At 61.8% G+C, this 18,643-nt stretch overlaps 3 protein-coding genes across 7 annotated transcripts; 1 reads left to right on the forward strand and 2 right to left on the reverse strand.

Annotated features, from left to right (window-relative positions):
* Positions 1-139: 139 nt before the first annotated feature.
* On the forward strand, positions 140-3,260 carry GIPC3 (GIPC PDZ domain containing family member 3). 2 transcript variants are annotated; one of them, XM_054050501.1, is made up of 6 exons: positions 140-562; positions 979-1,164; positions 1,446-1,626; positions 1,969-2,081; positions 2,183-2,372; positions 2,903-3,260. In XM_054050501.1, the coding sequence occupies exons 1-6, from the start codon at positions 305-307 to the stop codon at positions 3,052-3,054; spliced, it is 1,080 nt and encodes a 359-aa protein (XP_053906476.1). In that variant the 5' UTR covers positions 140-304; the 3' UTR covers positions 3,055-3,260. The 2 variants fall into 2 exon arrangements, with proteins under 2 accessions (XP_053906476.1, XP_009562407.2); XM_009564112.2 differs by having other exon boundaries at positions 2,291-2,372.
* Positions 3,261-3,376: 116 nt separating this feature from the next.
* Positions 3,377-10,356, reverse strand: TBXA2R (thromboxane A2 receptor). Of its 3 annotated transcripts, none has more exons than XM_009564111.2 (4): positions 10,266-10,356; positions 7,543-7,735; positions 4,135-5,034; positions 3,377-3,784 (listed from the first exon to the last, which is right to left on the reverse strand). In XM_009564111.2, exons 3-4 carry the CDS (start codon positions 4,939-4,941, stop codon positions 3,515-3,517), a joined length of 1,077 nt encoding a protein of 358 aa, XP_009562406.2. In that variant the 5' UTR covers positions 4,942-5,034; positions 7,543-7,735; positions 10,266-10,356; the 3' UTR covers positions 3,377-3,514. The 3 variants fall into 3 exon arrangements, with proteins under 3 accessions (XP_009562406.2, XP_053906311.1, XP_053906310.1); XM_054050336.1 differs by having other exon boundaries at positions 7,543-7,631; positions 10,266-10,338; XM_054050335.1 differs by lacking the exon at positions 10,266-10,356 and adding an exon at positions 9,860-9,971.
* Positions 10,357-12,568: 2,212 nt separating this feature from the next.
* On the reverse strand, positions 12,569-18,434 carry CACTIN (cactin, spliceosome C complex subunit). 2 transcript variants are annotated; one of them, XM_054049845.1, is made up of 10 exons: positions 18,132-18,434; positions 17,175-17,664; positions 16,533-16,628; positions 15,922-16,067; positions 15,675-15,837; positions 15,438-15,555; positions 14,485-14,677; positions 14,051-14,173; positions 13,618-13,883; positions 12,569-13,246 (listed from the first exon to the last, which is right to left on the reverse strand). In XM_054049845.1, exons 1-10 carry the CDS (start codon positions 18,260-18,262, stop codon positions 12,756-12,758), a joined length of 2,217 nt encoding a protein of 738 aa, XP_053905820.1. In that variant the 5' UTR covers positions 18,263-18,434; the 3' UTR covers positions 12,569-12,755. The 2 variants fall into 2 exon arrangements, with proteins under 2 accessions (XP_053905820.1, XP_053905819.1); XM_054049844.1 differs by having other exon boundaries at positions 13,618-13,907.
* Between the last annotated feature and the right edge of the window lie 209 nt (positions 18,435-18,643).

Genomic DNA, 18,643 nt, shown 5'->3' on the forward strand with positions numbered 1-18,643 from the left:
AGATGGCTTCAGAGCTGCTCCTGGCCCTAATCCTGGGCACTTTTGGGTGTGGAGCAAGGGTGCTGGCGCTGAGCAATTTGCTGCAGCCCCCAACGGCAGCAGGGGAGGGTGCAGCAGAGCTGCCTCCGTGCCTGCTGCTCTGCCACCTCCTGCAGCCTGGCCGGGGCCCTTGCTCAGTGGCAGAGCTTACCCGATCCCAGGTGGGTGACCCGCACAGCTGGATCAGGTTCCCAGGCCTGGGGCTCACCTTACAGCCCAGCCGGGCATCTGCTCCCATCTATAATTCAGCAGTGCCAGCAGCAGGATGCGGCGGGTGGGCAGGCGCAGCAGGCAGGCCCAGGAGGGCAGCCCCATGGAGAACGGTGTGGGGCAGGAGCTGGGGACCCCCGAGCCAGCTTTTGCCGAGGGCACCCTGGCCCCTCGGCCCCCCCGTGCCCGCCCCCGGCTGGTGTTCCACACACAGTTGGCCCACGGCAGCCCCACGGGGCGCATCGAAGGCTTCACCAACGTCAAGGAGCTCTACGCCAAAATCGCCGAGGTCTTCAGCATCTCGCCCACCGAGGTGAGGGGATGGCAGGGATGGGGGCCGCACCTAAAGCAAGGGACACCAACCCCAGGGCACCATCCATGGTCATCCCTCCTGCGAGTCCTCAGCTGCTTGCAAATACAGCCCCCAAAATCACCTGGTAAAGAGCATTTTAGTCTTGGGTCTGTCTGCTCTCCTTTGGGTAAGTAGTTGGGTGGCTCTTGCCTCAGTTTCCCCCAGCCCATGTGTGGGCAGGGAGCCAGGGCTGCCATTCCCTGGCTGATGCCAGCTGCTGCGTAGCCTGCAGCTTACAGAAGGGTGCACGGGGATGGCCAGGCTAGGTGTCCCCGGCTCCCTCTGCTCCAGCGGCACTCAGACGTGACTGGATCCACCTTTGGTTAGCTCCAGCCCTGAGCATCCTCAGCCTCTGATACTGGGGTTCCTCGGGGCAGATCCTCTTTTGCACGCTCAACACACACAAAGTAGACATGCAGAAGCTGCTGGGGGGACAGATTGGCCTGGAGGATTTCATCTTCGCCCACGTCCGTGGTGAGACAAAGGAGGTGGAGGTGACCAAGACGGAGGATGCGCTTGGCCTCACCATCACGGACAATGGGGCCGGCTATGCTTTCATCAAGGTGAACCCTCTGTGGGACTGCGCTGGGGCTGGAGGCAGCCCTGGGGACTGTGGCCCTGCAGGGTGGTATCCCTGGGACCCTTCTCCTTCCCTGACACCTCTGGGTCCCCTGGCCCTGGGGGGCTCCCCTGCTCTGGTGTATTTTCCGTCCCTGCCTGATCCAGTTGCTAAAGGATATGGGACCGGGTGTTTGTGTCGGGTGGGATGGGGGTTGCATTTGCCTGTCCTTCCCATGGTGCCACCTGGTTGCTGTGTGTCCTCATCCCCCTCTGTGATCCTCAGAGAATCAAGGAGGGGAGCATCATCAACCGCATCCAGACCGTGTGCGTGGGCGACAGCATTGAGGCCATCAACGACCAAACCATCGTGGGCTGCCGGCACTACGAGGTGGCACGGATGCTGCGGGAGTTGCCTCGGGCTCAGCCCTTCACCCTCCGCTTGGTGCAGCCCAAAAAGGCTTTTGGTGAGTCAGGGTGGGGGTCCCACTACAGCCCTGGGAGGACCCCATCCCTGTGCCCCTCCAAGCCCCCAGCCCTGAGGGGAGCATTCCTGGGGGGAGGCACCCCCTTGTGATCCCCTTGTGCTCTGTGTGCACCGTCCTGGCCACGCTATGACCTTGTGCACCCCGTGCCATGCTGATGGGTGCCCTTTACGCATGTGAGCTCGCTCTCCCCACGCACAGCCCACCCGGCTGTGCCCCCTGGCTGCTGGGACATGCGGGGTAGGTGCTGGGCAGTGAGGGGCAGGAGGTGCCAGGCTCTGCCTGCGGCTTCACCACCCCCTCGTCCCCCACCCTGGGATGCAGACATGATCGGCCAGAGGACGCGGAGCAGCAAGTCCCCCGGTGAGGGTAGAGTGGTCAGTGGGAAGGAAACACTGCGGCTGCGGGCACAGGGCCCGGCCACACTGGAGGAGGAGGTAAGACCCCTCCAGAGCCCCCACCCTGAGCCATACCCTGTTTTATGGGTGGGGAAGAGCGTCCCCATGCCCTGAGTGCACCCTGCACCGCACCCCACTAGGTGCACGGCTCGGCGCCCACGCGTGCTGCCCCCATGGGCTCAGCTCAGTGGGAGCAGAGGGTCCCCGGGCTGTGCCCCCACCCCTGGCACCCAGCCTCTCACCCCCAGCCCAGCCCCTTCGAGGAGGAAGCTGCCCGCAGGGTGGACGACCTGCTGGAGAGCTACATGGGCATCCGTGACAGCGAGCTGGGTGAGCGACAGGGGCTGCGTCCAGTTCTGAAGTCCTCAGCGCAGACAGGGAGCTGTTAGAGAGAGTCTAGAGGAGGGCACGGCAATGATCCGAGCTAAGAACAGCTCTGCTACGGAAAAAGGCTGAGAGAGTTGGGGTTGTTGAGCCTGGAGAAGAGAAGGCTCCAGGGAGACCTTAGAGCAGCTTCTGGTCCTGAAAGGGGCTCCAGAAAAGCTGGGGAGGGGCTCTTGATCAGGGAGTGCAGAAATAGGATGAGGGGGAAAGGTTTTCAGCTGAAAGAGAGGAGATTGAGATGAGATTTTAGGGAGAAACGTTTTCCTGTGAGGGTGGGGAGGCCCTGGCCCAGGTTGCCCAGAGCAGTGGTGGCTGCCCCATCCCTGGAGGTGTTCAGGTTGGATGAGGCTTGGAGCCCCTGATCCAGTGGGAGGTGTCTGTGCCCATGGCGGGGGGGTGGGACTGGATGGGCTTTGAGGTCCCTTCTAAACCCAAACCACTCCAGATTCTCTGACCATCCCTCTTCTCTTCCTCAGCCTCAACGATGGTGACGGCAGCGAAGGAGAGCCCCAGCGCAGCTCAGCTCGCCCGTGACTTGGACTCGGTGCTGGGCGAGTTTGCCTTCCCCCAGGAGTTTGTGGCCGAGGTGTGGGCGGCTGTCTGCCAGCCCGGGGGGGGACAGGAGTAGCTGGGGGGCGGCAGCGCCTCTTGCCCCTGTCCTCGTCCCACATCTTCACCCCATCTGAGGGTTATGGTGCCTGTGGGGCTCCCCATCCTGCCCGTCCTGAGCTGCACTCGGGTTGGAAAGACAGCAGGGTACCCAGCACCCCACCTCGCCCAAAACCCCCTTTGTGCTCCCTGGGTTGCGGCAGGAGGTGGATGCAGGACATTAAAGCAGAGCCTGGAGGAGAAGGGCTGGTGTTGTGGCTGCCACCAGGGCTGAGCCCCCCCGAGTGGGCACCGAGAGCTGCACAAGCTGTGTTTTATTGGGGGGAGTCACACAGATGGGAACGGGGAGCAGCTCTGTGCCCCTGCCAATCCGCTCATGTTTGGGGAGAGCCCGTGGGTGCGGGTGATGGGGACAATGAATTATCGTGGGGGGTGGGATGGGGGTGCGGCTGCACCCCTGGTGCCCGACCCTGCGGCCACTACTGCAGGACGGAGTCGGCAGTGAACTTGCGGCGCAGGGAGGGGTTGAGGACAGGGTAGAGGGAGATGATGGAGGGCCGGGGGCGCAGGCTGGGGTAGATGCGCTGCAGCACGGCCCGGCGGAAGAGGATGTAGACCCAGGGGTCCAGGATCTGGTTCCAGGTGACCATGCGGATGTAGATGAGCAGCATCTCCTGCGTCTTTGTGGGCAGCATCTGGATCTGGCCATCGGCCTGCAGCTGCTGCAGGACCGTCTGGACGATGAAGATCTGTACAGGGGGGAAAGGGACAAGGCCATGAGCAACGGTCTACACAGAGGCCATGAGCAGCTCCAAGGGTGGGCATTGAGCCTGTTAGAGGCTGTTTTGGGGCACCTGCTACCAGGGACACCGCTCTGTCTGCGAGTGGTGCTGAGCCTCAGAGCCCATCACCCAGGTGTCAACCCAGGGTGCAGACTGGTGGTAGGGGAACACCCAGACCCTCACGAGGAGGGACATGGCACAGGGTGAGTGAGACACCAAGGATGGGGACCCCAACAGTTGGTGCACAGGACACACACCAAGACCTAGGGCCTCACCAGAAGCATGTTGGGAAAAGACACCAAGATCCAGGTCCTTACCAGGAGGGGCATCCAGCAGATAGTGGCAATGATCATGATGCCCACAAGCTGCACCATCATCTCCACCTCGCTGTCCCGGCGTCGCTGCACCGACTCCCGCTCATGATAGACACGGCAGAGTGTTACCACGCTGACTGTGTTGAAGATGAAGGAGAGCAGCACGGAGAAGATGCCCAGCAGGGCAAAGAGCAGGCAGAAGACAATGTCACCGGTGTCAGGCAGGAGGGTAAGGAAGCACCAGGAGCCAGGATACTGCAATGTGTACTGCCCCAGCCCCAGCACTGGGAGCAGCCCCAGCACGCAGGAGAAGCCCCACACCAGCCCCACGATGGACCAGGCACGGCGCTTGGAGATGCTGGTGGAGCGGGAGAACGGGTGGTTGATGCCAAAGAACCTCTCACCAGCCATGGTGGCCCCCAGCAGCAGTGGGCACTGGCCGAAGAAGACCATGGAGAACCCAAGAAAGTTGCAAAGGTGGCAGCCAGGGTCCACCTCGGCCCAAGCGAACTTGATGAAGTGGTATGGGATGATGACTGAGGCCGTCACCAGCAGCCCCATGAAGTCCGTGACCACCAGCCCGCAGAGGAAGACGAGGAAGGAGGAACGGGTCCGGCTGGACAGTTTGCGGGAGGAGGTGATCAGGACACAGAGGGCAAAGAGGTTGGAGCAGAGGCCAATGAGGCCAAAGGCAGTGGAGAACCAGGGCGAGGCAATGCGGTTCTGCCCATTGCTGCGTCCATCGCTGGCATTGAAAGCCCCAAAGCACGTGTCTGACTGGTCAGCCGTGCTGCCATTGGGAGGTTCCATGTCCCTCTACTCCTTCTGGTGGCTTCAGACGCCCTCCTGGCTCAGTTCCATGGCTTGTGACCCCGCCGGCACCAGCACCGATCACGCCTTGCCCTGTGGGGACAAGGAAGGGGGGGTTTAGAATCATAGAATCACCAGGTTGGAAAGGACCCACCGGATCATCGAGTCCAACCATTCCTAACACTCCCTAAACCATGTCCCTCAGTACTTCATCCATCCGTTCCTTAAACACCTCCGTTCCTTAAACGCCTCCAGGGAAGGTGACTCGATCCCCGCCCTGGACAGTCTGTTCCAGTGCCCGATAACTCTTTCTGTGAAGAATTTTTTTCTGATATCCAGCCTGAACCTCCCCTGGCGGAGCTTCAGGTACCCATGGCGGAGCCCACCCATCATCCACCCTGACTCTGCAAACGTGGGCATCCGACCGGCTCTGGAGGGGACCCCACATCGGCACTGCAGCGTGTACTAGGCTGGCGCTGCTCCGGGTGCAGCAGGAGGCGTGGAGGGCCCCAGCGCCGCAGCTGGCCAGGATTAACCATCCCTGGCTGCGAGCCACATGGCACTGTTGCCATGAGGCTGCAAGCCTGTGTGGTGGGTGTTTGGAGAAGCTTGGCACCGGCAGCTCAGTTCAGGGACATCTAGTGGAGCTGTGCTGAAGGACAGTGCGTGTGGGCACAGGGCAGCTGCACCAGGGTCCAATTCTGACCCCCCTCTCTCTGTCCTTGCACCTTTCTCTCTGCACCCCCGGCTTGAGGGGGAGAAGCTCTGTTCCCACAGGGTGAGGGGGAACTCACATGGGAGGAGGTGGCCACGCCTGGAGCTGTGTGCGCTGCAGCCCCTGACGCGGCGCTGTGGTCAGCCCAAAGCTGGGGGACACACGGCTGGCTTTGTGTGTCACCCCCACGGTGACACCCTGTGGGTGTGACACCCCCATCCTGTTCCTCCAGCCTCACCGCAGCTGGAATCCGGGCTTTGTCACCGGGACGGTGGCCCAGTGGCTGCAGCAGGTGCACGAGGACGGCTGAGGTTGGGGCAGGCTGGGGAATGCCACATGGGCTCGCTCAGCAGCAATCCAGTGCCGGCGAGCATTCTGCATCTGAGAAGCCCCGGGGCTGCTGCCTCCATCACTGAGTATTCCAGGCTGCAAAGCAGATGCTGTGGGCTGGCACAGAGGCGTGGTGGCAGTGGGAACAAGGCACCCTGGGGACCGGATCCTATGGGGACCAGACCCCTTCTCTCCTGGGTCCCATTTCTCCAGGCTGGGGATGTTTTTGCCACCCCATCTACCCTCTGCCCACACCACCGGTTGACATCATCCCTGGCCTGGTGGCTCCCGCGGGATGCCCAGCTGTATCCTGACAGTGCTCCTGCAAAGATCCTGCTGGGAGGGTCCTGGGACCCCCCTGTCTGTCCCTTGTGCAGGGTGGCACTGTCACCTGCCCCTCCCATTCCCAAGTCGAATCTCGAGCCAGCACCCATTGGCACCAAACCCAGCCACCGGTCCTGCATCTGGCCCTGCTCCACAGCCCCTGGAGCCAGGTGAGCCCCGCGCCACATCCTGCAGCCCGGCAGCCCCCACTTATCACCCCCTTTCTGGCTCCCCACGGGGCTGGAGCTGCTGCGCACACCCCGGCACACGCTGATCCCACAGCCCAGCACGGGGCTGGGATGGGGCCAGGCATTGCAACATCCCCCTCCAGGGCCGCATCCAGGCACGCTGAGGGCGCTGGCACCCATCCAGCACAGCAGCACCCCTGCACCATTGGCCCTGTGGCTGCTGGGGAGCGGGGAGGGGGCTGAGCGTGGCAGTGGGGGCACATCCCCATCCTGGTCCCCATCCCGGCGTGGGCAGCTGGCAGTGTGTGGTGGTGATTCACAGTGTGAGGATGGCCGTGCCTTTTTCCATGAGACAAGAGTGAAAACTCGCCACTGTTTGCTTTCTCCAGTCCCAGAGGGATGGCAGTGGCAGCCCCGAAGGTGACAGTCCCCTTGAGACTTGTGGTCAGGCCTCGGGGTGACAGTTCTGGATCCCCGAGGAACCTTCAGTCTTTCCTGTGTCCCCTGGGATTTCTTTCCTGGGGAGGTGGCAAATTCCTCTCGTGCCCCCCGGTGCTGCCACGGCTCAGGGGTGCCGCTCATTGTCCCCTCCCATGTGTCTGCCCGCACTCTCGGGGTCACCCCCCCCCACGAGGGTGTTCCCAGTGCTCTCTCCAGCACATCTGGGGATCAGGAGCCCACGGGGTGATGTTGCCCACACGGCCGTGGGACGCTGCAGGATGCTCTCGGCTGCTGACCATCCCTCTCCAGAGCATCCAGAGGCAGTGGCACCAGCCCCAGTGGTTCCACACCCCCCAAACCCCACTGTCACCCATGTCCCCTCCCTGTTCCCCTCCCCTGGCACAACAACCACCTGGCCCCTCACCCACCGCTCGCTGCGGAGCCCAGGACTGGCCGCCAATGCCAGGGTGGGCTCGGGGCCCCGTGCAGCGCTGCCTCAGCTGCAGGGAGCCACGCAGCACTTAGAGGGAATCAAATATTAAAGACGGGCCATTTAGCACCAACCAGGAATGAGCTGGGCCACAGCAAACCCGAGGCACTTACGGGTTCATGTAAGGGCCGGGGGCTCCTCACGCGCCTTCTCCCCTCATTGCAGGTGGCCACCGCAGGAGGATGTGTGGGGACGGCAGGTCCTGCAGAGGAGAGACCTTGAGCGCAGTGCCCGTCCCCACTAGACTGGGTTTGGGGTTACTGGATCCAGCAAAACCCTCTCCACGGGCAATCCTACAAGGATTTGCTGCAAGTGAAAGCAAAAAGGGTGTCGGGTTAAAATCCCAGTTGCGAGGAGCTGCTGGTGAGGAGCTGCTGGTGAGGAGCTGCTGGTGGCTGAGCTGCTGCTGACAGCAGTGCTGGGGAAGGCTGCGGGCACTAATGGGGTTCTTGGCGCTGCTCAAGCCCGTGGGTTGGTTTTGTGCCGCAGATGCACTGCAGGCTCCCCTGCCTCCACCAGGGACCGCTTCCTGCCCCGGCCACATCCGAGGTTTGCAAGGGAAAGGCAAGAGGCTAATGGGGAGGACGGGTGGCTGCTCCTTATCTGCGCAGCTCCCACCCCAGTCCTTGGCTTCCCCAGCCACGGCTGGTCAGATGAGGCCGTGGAGGGACTGGGAAGGAAGGTTTGCTGGGCGTCACATGCCTGCAAAGGGACCCCAAACAGGGCTGCAGTGACTCCCCTCACTGCACCCTACATTGTCCCTGGGACTGGGGTCTGCCACCCCAGACGCGCTCGGCTGCAGGGCAGCTGTGCAGAAGATGCTGCAGGGCATTTGCACTTTTCCCTCATGTGTCCAGTCCCTCCACTTTGTTTGCTGGCCCTCTCCGGGGACAGCCTCATCTCACTTCATTCTAGAAGAACAAGGATTTTCTCTGCAGTGTTGCTTCTCCCTCTCTGGCCTGATGTCCCTTGTGCAGGTGGTACCACTGGACACTGTTGGACAAGGCTGACACTACCAGGGATGGACGTGGTCCCACTTCCACCTGCCCCCAGGCTGGGGCTCTCTGGGCAGCAGATCATAGAATCACCTGGTTGGAAAAGACCTCTTGGATCATCGAGTCCAACCATTCCTATCTGCCACTAAACCATGTCCCTGAGCACTTTGTCCACCTGTCTTTTAAATACCCCCAGGGATGGTGACTCCACCTCCTCCCTGGGCAGCCTCTGCCAGGGACCCATGACCCTTTCTGTGAAAAATTTCCTCCTGATGTCCAGTCTGACCCTCCCCTGGCACAGCTTGAGGCCATTCCCCTTGTCCTGTCTCCTGTCACTTGGGAGAAGAGCCCAGCTCCCTCCTCTCCACAACCTCCTTTCAGGTAGTTGTAGAGAGCATTAAGGTCTGCCCTCAGCCTCCTCTTCTGCAGGCTAAACAACCCCAGCTCTCTCAGCCGCTCCTCATAAGACTTGTTCTCCAGCCCCCTCACCAGCTTTGTTGCTCTTCTCTGGACACACTCCAGAGCCTCCACATCCTTCTTGGAGCGAGGGGCCCAGAACTGAAAGCAGGATTTACGGTGCATCCTAAATCGCTGAAGTTGGAAAAGACCTCAAAGCTCACCCTGTCCAGCTGTCAGCCTTCAGCCCAGCACCATCACCACTACCAAACCATGTCCCATAGGCGTTTACACACCTGTTAAACCCCTTCAGGGACAGGAACTCCACCACTGCCCTGGGCAGCCTCTGCCAGGGCCTCCCCACTCAGTAGTTATTCCTGATATTCAACCTAAACCTCCCTTGGCACAGCTTGAGACCATTTCCTCTCATCACCTCAAGGCCAAGTCGGGGCTGGAAGGGCAACAGCCACCATCAAAGGGATGGAGCAGGGACAGCCAAGCCTGGAACACGCAGGACGCTGACGGGCAGCAGTGACACAGGAGGAGGGCTGGTAGCTGCTCTTGTCTGTCCCTGCAGTGGCCCTGGCCGAGGGCCCCAACCCGCTGCCCTCCAGGCTGGCCGGGGTCACCCAGCCGGGGGTCCCGCAGCCCACGCACCCTCCAGGGCTTCGATGCTACCGCTGGGTCGCCCAAACCAGCCCCTGCATGGAGCCCGGAGAGCAAATCCAGGGAGAGCCTGGGATCAGGGAGACAGCTGGACGGGACAGATAGTCAGCCCCTGGGGGGACAGACAGACAGCCGGAGGGGACAGACAGACAGACCCCCGGGGGACAGACAGAGAGCCGGGGGGCAGAGAGGGCACCATGTCCCATCCCCCGCAGCTTGTGGGGTTTCGGGGCGACCCGGGACAGCCCTGATCGCCCCATCCCAGCGCTGCGGGCAGTTTGTCCTCCCCGCTCCCTCCGTCCATCCCCGCCTCGTGGGCTCTTTGTCCCTCTCAGCCCCCACCGACCTCCTCCCGCTGCCGCTCCGAACTCACCTCGCTGCCTTCCGCACCCCAACAGCTCGGTTCGGCTCAGCTCAGCTGGGCTGAGCTCAGTCAGGCTCGGCTCGGTTCGGCTCAGCTCAGCTTAGCTCACCCCGGTTCAACCCCGCTTAGCCCAGACCCGCCCGGCTCAGCTCGGCTCATCCCAGCCCGGCTCTACTCATCCCGGTTCAGCCCCGCTCAGCTCAGCCCCTCTGGGCTCACCTCAGTTTGGGCTTGGGGGAAGGAAGGGCTGGGCTCTCTGTACCCTGTCCTGCTCCGCACCCCTAAAACAGATGTGGCCCCGCTTCCATCCCCCCACACCGTTCCCTCCGGCTGAGCCCCCAGCCCTGCGGCACCCCCTGTGCTGAGCCCCCTGCCCGGAGCCATTGGGGTGAGGGTTTTAATTTCCCAGCCTCACCTGGACCTGAGCTGCTGTGCGAAGGCACTGCGCTGAGACACCCCTACCCGCTGTCCCGGCTATATTTAGTGGGACTGGGCTCTTATCCGCGTTACTCATTTGTTTACCCGAGCTGGATTCCTGCGTCCGGAGGGGAGGGTCAGTCCCGCCACCCCGCTGTCCCACTGGGACCCACATCAACACTGCTGCGCTGGGCTGGAACCTTGTCCTCCAGCCTGGGGGGGACATCCCTGCTGTCCCCCGTTGCGGGCCCTGAGACCCAGGAGTGGGGAGGAGGGGGTCGAGGTGAGCGGCTCCCCCCTCTGAGGGTCCCTGGGTGCCCCCGCAGCCACAGGGACACTGCCCGGGGTTCACGGACTGGGGGTTCTCCCAGCCTGACTGCTCTGGCACTATGCTGAGACGTGGGAGCCGCCATGGCCTCTGTTCCTTCTCTTCACACTCTGTAGGGGAGGGAAGAGCCCGTCTCCATCCAGCTCCAGAGCATTGGGAGTGTCTCAGCCCACGGGTGACGCATCCCATGCACCCAGCATCCTCTCAAGGCCAGTGAGGCTGGGGCTTGCCAGCAGGAGGGTGATGCTGAGGCCCAAGCAGGAGCTTTTCCTGACACCACCTTGGCTCTGCCAAGCTGCAGATCTCATCCCGCAACCCCACAGTGTGGGGCAAAGCTGTCCCAGCAAAAGCCTGGAGGTTGACATCCAGCTTGAGCCAGGGCGTAGTGTGCTAGAGGCAGCAGTGGCTCTGCTCCGAGCAGAACCTAGCTCAGCCACCGCCTGGCGTGTCCTGATACCGCCTGGGCGCGCCGCCCCTCCCACCGCCCCAGTACAGGGTGTAGCTGCACTCACAGAGGATGTGGGCACAAAGGATGTCTCTGCACCACCTGCCACCACGCTGGCACAACCCAAGCTGAGGGGCCGTCATGTAAGCAGCTTTCCCCTAAAACGTAGAGGAGATGTGGAGAAGAGCCAGGGCTGTAAAAAAACATCCTGGGCTCCAGGTGGATCCAATGCCTGAACCGGCTGTGGTGGGTACCCAGCTGCAGCAGCTCCCAGGGCTCTCATGCCCCGTCAGTGGGTCTGTCCAGGGCTCGAAGTCAGGGGTGGGGGGAAAAAGAGGGAGTGTGGATCCTGTCCAGGCTGTGGGCACAGTGAGATGTTATGGGGAGCCCCCTGTGTATGCCCAGGGGAGAGGGGGGCTGAGGCAGGGCAGCACTGCCATGCAGTCAAGCAGGGAGGACACACAGCCACAGGGTTTGGGTGTTTTTTTTCCCATTTCCTCCAAAGCTGCCTCTGTCTGGGCCTTTGGATAATTCCTGTGCAGAGCTCAGGCTCCAACCCCCCTGCACCAAGCTCATGGCTTTAAATAACCCACAGGAAGGAGAGGCCAGGGGACGTGTCCTTGTACAGCCAGCGGCCCCCCGGGACGCCTCGCAGGATGGGGATAGGGCACCCACCGTGGGGCCAAGGTGGTCGGGGTCTCCCCATCCCGTCCCCCTGCAGCTGAGTGTCAGCGAGTGTGGGAGCCTCTGGAGCAGAAGCTGCATGGCATCTGCAGGGCTGGATCCTGCCTGTAGTGCTGAGCAGCAGGACAGGGCGGTTCCCCTGAGCCATGGGGGAAACAGCAGCCATGGAGCAGAGCCAGGGCACCCCCAGCCCCATGGCCGGGGGGCAGAACAGGGGGCAGGATGCAGCAAGACCAGTGGGGAGCAAACCACCCTGCTGTGACGGTTCATGGCCAAGATGTGGATGCACTACCGGCATCACTCTGGCACCAGCACTGCCTCCCCATCTGCTCAGGCACTGGGTGGGAGGGACCGTGGTCCACAGCAACCGGATTTTTCCCTGTAAGGAGATTTCCCGTCCAAATCCTCGCCTCCTCCTGCTAGAGGCAGGCGCCTCACAGCCACTGAACCCTGTCATCCCACAGCCAGGGTTGAGGGAGGTGGCAGTGCTCCCAGGCTGGGAAAGCTGGATCCCAAGGCTGAGAACTTACAGAACTCAGGGGGCAGGAAGGCGATGGACCCAGCAGGGCCTGCGGCACTGGCACAGCCAGGGAGGAGGAGAAAAGGGCACTGCGGCAGCAGCTGGGGAGCATCCAGGCTGGACAGGTCTGGCTGCAGTGCTGGGAGCAGGGAGGGGGAGCACAGAGGTGACAGCATGTTGGGAGGGGGTGACAGAGCCCTGCGCTGGCACCCCCCGTGCTACCCGGCTCCCAGTACTGACCCAGCGTGTTCCCACCCGGTGATGACTCCAGGGCCAGGTGATACCAAGGAGCATGGGGTGCCCACGCAGGAGCCAACAGCATAAACAAGTCCTATTTATTTGTAGCAAAGTCTCAGTGTCCCTCGGGGTAAAAGCAAGGACAGGGAAAACCCCTCAGGTCCCATGCAGGGCCAGGCCTTGGGGAGGGCTGTGGGACGGTGCTGGGGATGGGGGATGAGAACCTCCTGCCCCGTCCCTGTGCCAGGGATGCAGAAGGGAGCTGAGCAGCCCTTCATCTGCGGTAACGGTAACGCTTGAAGTGGAACCAGAGCTGGAAGATCCCATTGGCAAACTGGCACCGGAAGCCATGGCGGTGGGAATACTCCCACTCCCGGTTGACAATCTTGAAGGCTATGTCCTCGTAGGGCGGCCCGGCGTGGAAGCGCAGGATGGCAAAGTCCTTGTTGTCCTGGCAGCCCTCAAGGAAGTACTCCGGCGTCGAGCGCTTGTCGATGAGGTCAGGGTAGAAGATGTTGAACTTGTAGCCCTGTACGATCTTGGGGGGCGGGTTGTCAAAGTCATAGTGAGTCTGGTTGTACTTGTTCCACTCGAAGCCTGTGTGCACGCGGTTGAAGAAGCGGGGTTTGCGGGGTCGGTACTTGTCAGCCCAGAGGTAGGCCTTGCCTGTCAGGGGCATCTCAACGCTGAACTGCGCCTCATCTGCGCCCATGCCTTCCTTGGCCTTGCGGAAGAAGATGTCGTCGGTGCTCTCGTTGGCATCACCTGTAGGGAGGAGAGGTGGGATGCTGCTCCTGGGCATGCAGAGGGAAGGAGCAGGAGATGCGGAGCAGGACATGGAGCTGCTCATGATGCCCTGCAGACTCTGTGTGGGCACCAGGCGGAGTCGTGCTGGAAAACTCATCCAGAACACTCTTCCCACTTGCCTGCAGCCCAAACAGTTTGGAGTTGTGGCTGGAAGAGGGGGAAGGATGCAATGCGGGTACCTGCTCAGTGGTTGTAGCCTCACCTCCCTGCTCTCGACCAGGTCACAACACCCTCACTGCCTGGGGGCAGTGCGCGCTCTCAATCCAGCTCCGACTCCCCCTTTCCTGAGGGCAGTATCCTGCTCCAGCCGTGCCCCCCGGGCCTCCTACCTGTGACCTGGAGCTGCTGACGCAGGAGCAGTAGCCGGTGTGTGTCCTCCTCGGCCTCCAGCACGTGGGCATCAAAGGGCAGCTCGTTGGGGCCCAGCAGCCGGGGGCTGTATTTCCCTGCATCATAGTCATCCAGGCTCTGCTGGATCAGGTCCTCCTCCATGAGCACGGCTTCCCCTTCAGCCTCTCCTTTGGCCTCTGCATCCTGCTCAGCCTCTGGCTCCGAGGATGGCCCTGGCTGCACAAGGCTCTCCTCTGGATCCAGCCTGCAGGAAAGAGAGAAGAGAGAACTGGGACGGGGATGGTACCCTCGTTCCCTGCTCACCTGAGGTTTGGCTATGGAAGGGTGGGAACACAAGGCTGCATTTTCTGTGCAGGGTGCCCCATGCGAGAGGCCCGGATGGCTGTGCTCCCCAAGGAAAGGGCTGCGTACCTGTTGCTTGGGGAGGCCGGCTCCCGCTTGATGATGGGGAAGAGCGGTTCGCTCTCCACACCCTGCTCCTGCTTCAACTTGTACAGCTTCTGGCGCAGCACATCCTGGTGCCGCTCCCGCAGCCTGTGGAAAGGAAATGAGCTGTCAGGTCCCACCTAGTAGAACCACCTCATGCCCACACTGCCCAGAGCTGTGACATCCACCACACAGGGTAGAAATCTGCTGGGTTTTGTACAGTTTTGGGCTCAATAACCCTGTAGTTCAGTGTCCTGAGCACCTGAGTGTTCAGCCCTCCTCCCTTCTTGCGAGAACCAACCATTTCAGAAAAGGCAGAACCCCTTCCGCCACCAATGCTGGGTTTCTGCCTCCCTGACTCTGCTCACGGTGGGGTTTGTGTTGCCCTTTGCACAGCCAGGGCCAGGCCTTGCTCTCACCTGGCACGAGCCATGTAAGCCTTCAGCTGCTGCAGCAGGCTCTCCCAGTACCCAATGTCAAGGTTGGGTCCTCCTCCCCGGATCTTGCTCTCGATGCCCTGGTACAGCACTTGCAGCTGGTTGTATGTCTTCCCCTTGAACACAGACTGCACATCTGAGCTGACGGAGGCGTTGACACCATCCCGACGCTCCCCTGAGCAGATGGGAGAGAGAGGACAGTCAGACTCCGAGCATGCAGCCTGCCTTTACCCAGGCCCTGCTGGGCTGCACCCCGCAGGGAATGGCTGCCAGACCCACAGCCTCCACCCAGCAGATCCCAGAGCACTCCTGAGCCTCAGAGCACAGGGCAGACTCTTTCCGTTGCTTTACCCACTGCTCACACTCCCTTGACACCCACATCATAGAATCATAAAACAATTATAGTCTTTAGGGTCCCTTCCAACCATCTAGTTCCAACACCCCTGCCATGGGCAGGGACATCCCACTGGATCAGGCTGCCCAAGGCCCATCCAACCTGGCCTTGAACACCTCCAGGGATGGGGCAGACACAGCTTCCCTGGGCAACCTGGGCCAGTGTCTCACCACTCTTGTGGGGAAGAAATTCTTCCTCATGTCCAGTCTAAATCTCCCCCTCTCCAGTTTATACCCGTTCTCCCTCATCCGATCACCACAAGCCTTTATGTATAGCTCCTCTCCATATTTCTTGTAGCCCCTTTCAGGTACTGGAAGGTCACTCTAAGATCCCCTTGGAGCCTTCTCTTCTCCAGGCTGAACAAGACCAACTCCCTCAGCCTGTCCTCGCATGGAAGGTGCTCCAGCCCTCTGATCATCTTTGTAGCCTCCTCTGGACCTGTTCCAACAGCTCCATATCTTTCTTACGTTGAAGATTCCAGAAATAGACACAGTATTCCAGATGAGGTCTCTCTCATATCAGGCTCTGTCGTCCCGCTTACCTGGTCCTCCTTTGCCAGAAGCCTCCAGTTTGCGGAGCTTGGCTATCTCATCCTCTGTGATGATGGTCATGTCCCTCCAGAAGTCCACATTCTTCCCTTGCTCCAGCTCCATGTAAACCTGCAGGTAGGAGACCAGCAGGACATCAGGCACCTGCTCCACACCATGGGCAGGGAGGCGGTGCTGAGCGGGGAAGCCTTGAGCTGCTGCCCCTGGTGCAGGGATGGCATAACTGGCACCTGGATGTCCTCCACCAGATCCTCCATATCAGAGACGGTCAGACCATTCAGGAAGGTGTAGGGCTCGTGCATCTCCACAGCCAGGTCATCATCCTCTGCGCTAATGTACTTGGCCAGTAGGTCAATGGGTTTTGCCCTCCCATCCCGAATGCGGATCTTAGATCTGGGCAAGAGGAGAGGGGCAGTGAACAGAAATTGCCATCCTCTGCTCCCGGGCAGGCCTGTTCCTGGGAAGCCCCACACCTACCGCAGCTTGGCCTGCTGCAGGTGGAAGTTGTCCTCCTGTTCCTCCCAGGTTTTGAAGTGCTCTGCCTCTTTCTCCCGCTGCAGCATCTCCAGCTCCTGCTCCCGCATTGCCTTCTCCCGCTCCCGCTCCAGGCGCAGCTGCTTCACCTGCTCAGGGTGGAGGGAGACCTGAGGCCACTGTGGGAGTGGCACCCACAGAGGACACCCCTTCGATGACACATCCCTAACCCTGCTCACCAAGCTGCCTCTGCTCCTGCAATTGGCCCGAGGCTCTCCGGGAGCCAGGAGTGGAAGCAGAGCCGGTGTGGGCCAGTGGGGCTGGGCTGCTTCCTGCCCGCCCTTGGAAAGACAGTGGACTTGGACGAAACCAAGTGTCTCCATGTCGTGGCCTGTCACTTGTCCTCCTCCACACCCCCAGAGCTGGACCCCACCCCAGGAGAACTCTTTTCACCACAGAACAGCAGAAATCAGTAACTATTCCCCCTGATCCTACAACCCATGGACACCCCCAGTGAGAAGAATAACAGGACTTCCAGGTAAGCGACTGGGAGAACTGGGCTGTTTACAGTGTTCTCTGTCAGATGGTGGAAGGGAGAGAACATCTGACCCCACCTTCTGCAGCTCCAGGCGATTGTCCTCCTGGATTCGCTTGTTCCTCTCCTTCAGGTCTTTCTCATCCAGGTGGCTGATCCCTTTCTTTTCCAATGCCTGAAAACAGAGTGGCCAAAGGAGGCTGTGAAATCTAGTGATTCCTACAGCCCCCCCACCAGCCAGAAAATGCCATCACATCCACCCGCTTCCACTGCCAACAGCAAGTTCTGATCCTGTCAAAGGTCTCCAAATCCCTCAAATCCTACTCCTGAAGTGCCTCAGTGACAGGCAGGCTCAGCCCAGGGAGGCCACCCAGTCTGACAGGCACTAACACACCAGTAAACACTGTCCAGCACCCAGCCTGCAGCTCCTAGTAGTTCTGGGCCCCTTCTCTGCACACTGACCACTTCCTCACCCCACACCCCTGGCTACAGATCTTGGCCTTCAGAAGAAGGGGGGCAACCCCCCCCGAGTTTGTCAGAAACACCCAGCGGCTGCATTAGGCTAGTGATTTGCTCTTATGTGGCTGCTTTCAGAGTTACTGAGGTTCCCACCTCAAGCAAAGTAGTCCCCCCCTGACACTGCTGTCCCACTCTGTAGCGGCCACAGGGGCGTGATCTTCAAGCAGCCCCCTACATCCCACGGGCACTGAGCAGAGCTCACCTTGCTCCAGATGAAGGTGCCCAGCAGGTTGTTATCCCCAAAGGGATTGTCGGTGTTGGTGTAACCCATGTACTCCTCTCCCCACCCCATCTTCTCACGCTTCTTCCTCTCCTTGGCCTCTTTCTTGGCCAGTCGGCGAGCCCGTTTCTCCTCAGGTGTCTCCAAAGCTTTCATAAGGGCAGCCTGCTTCTTCTTCTCCTCCTTCAGCCTCAAGCGCTCTTGAAGGCTCAGCTGCTGCCCCGGCTCCTCCCTGCCTCGGGAGCGTGGCGGGGAGGGAGAGCTGACAGAGGACACAGAAGACTTGGAGACATCTCTCTTCTTCCGCCGCTCTCTGCTCCGTGCTCTCCTCTTGTCCCGCTCGCGCTCTGAGCTGGAGGCAGAGGAGTGACTCCAGGACCGCGAGCAGTGTTTCTTCTGGTTTTTACGATGCTGGTCCCTGCTTTTGCTTTTCTTTTTCTTCCATTTCTGTCTCTCATCGTCAGAGTCAGGCCTGGAGTGGGGGGAAAGTCACATTTCAGCTGGGAGGAGGTTACGGGCTCCAGAGCGCGGGTCCCTGACGATGCGGTGAGAACCGACACAGCGCAGGCAACGCTTCCGGCAGCCTGTGAGCGCCGTCACAGCGATTTTCAACCCACGTGGGTGATCCAGCCGCCCCCGGTCCCTGCCGCGTCCCCGGCCCGCCCCCGAGCGGCTGAGCCCGGCGGGAAGGGGCGCCAGCCGGGCACCCGGGAGAGGGGCCTGCCTTGGCCCGGCCGCCCTCTCCCGGGCCCGGCACCCCGGGGGCGGCTGGATCGCCCCGTTCCCCTACCCTCGCCGCCGGTTCCCTCGCCCGCCGAACCCCGCACCCCCTCTGTTTCCGCCCACCGGGCCCCGCCTCCCCCGGTCCCGGCCGCCCCTCAGCCGTGGTCCAGCTACTCCCGGTCCCGCTCCACCTCCTCCCACGGCCTCGTCTCTCACCACGAACCGCGCTCTCGCCGCCGCTCCCCCCGACTCCCGGAGCGTTCCCGGCCCCGGCGCGGCGACCGCGACCCCGACCCCATGGCAGGGTGTGGCCCCGACAGGGGTCCTCCGGCAAGCGCCCCGAGCATAGGGCTGCCCGCCGCGAACGCCTGCCTGCGCCGAGCCCCTCGGCGGCGGCAGCAGCGCGCAGGCAAAGGCCGGGCAGCCCCGCCGTGAGGACCCCGCGGCGGGCGGGACCCAGAAGTCAGCAAGCCCTGGGAGTAGGCAGAGCCGGGTGAAGGGGTGAATGGTGCCGGGCGGTGGGCGGGGCCTGACGGGAGCGGGTCTGGGGTGAACGGAGCCTGCAGGGGCGGGGCCTGGCGGATGCCGAGGAAAAGAGCCCCGCGATGGGCGTACCCTGAGGGCTATGGGCGTGGTGCCGTCTGGTGGTGGGCGGGGCCTTGGCGCAGTGGGCGGGGCTTGGCGCTACGGGCATTGCCCAGTGAGTGAGCGTGGCCTGGGCGGAGGGC

Source organism: Cuculus canorus, chromosome 27 (assembly GCF_017976375.1).
Source record: "Cuculus canorus isolate bCucCan1 chromosome 27, bCucCan1.pri, whole genome shotgun sequence".
NCBI classification, from domain to species: Eukaryota; Metazoa; Chordata; class Aves; order Cuculiformes; family Cuculidae; genus Cuculus; species Cuculus canorus.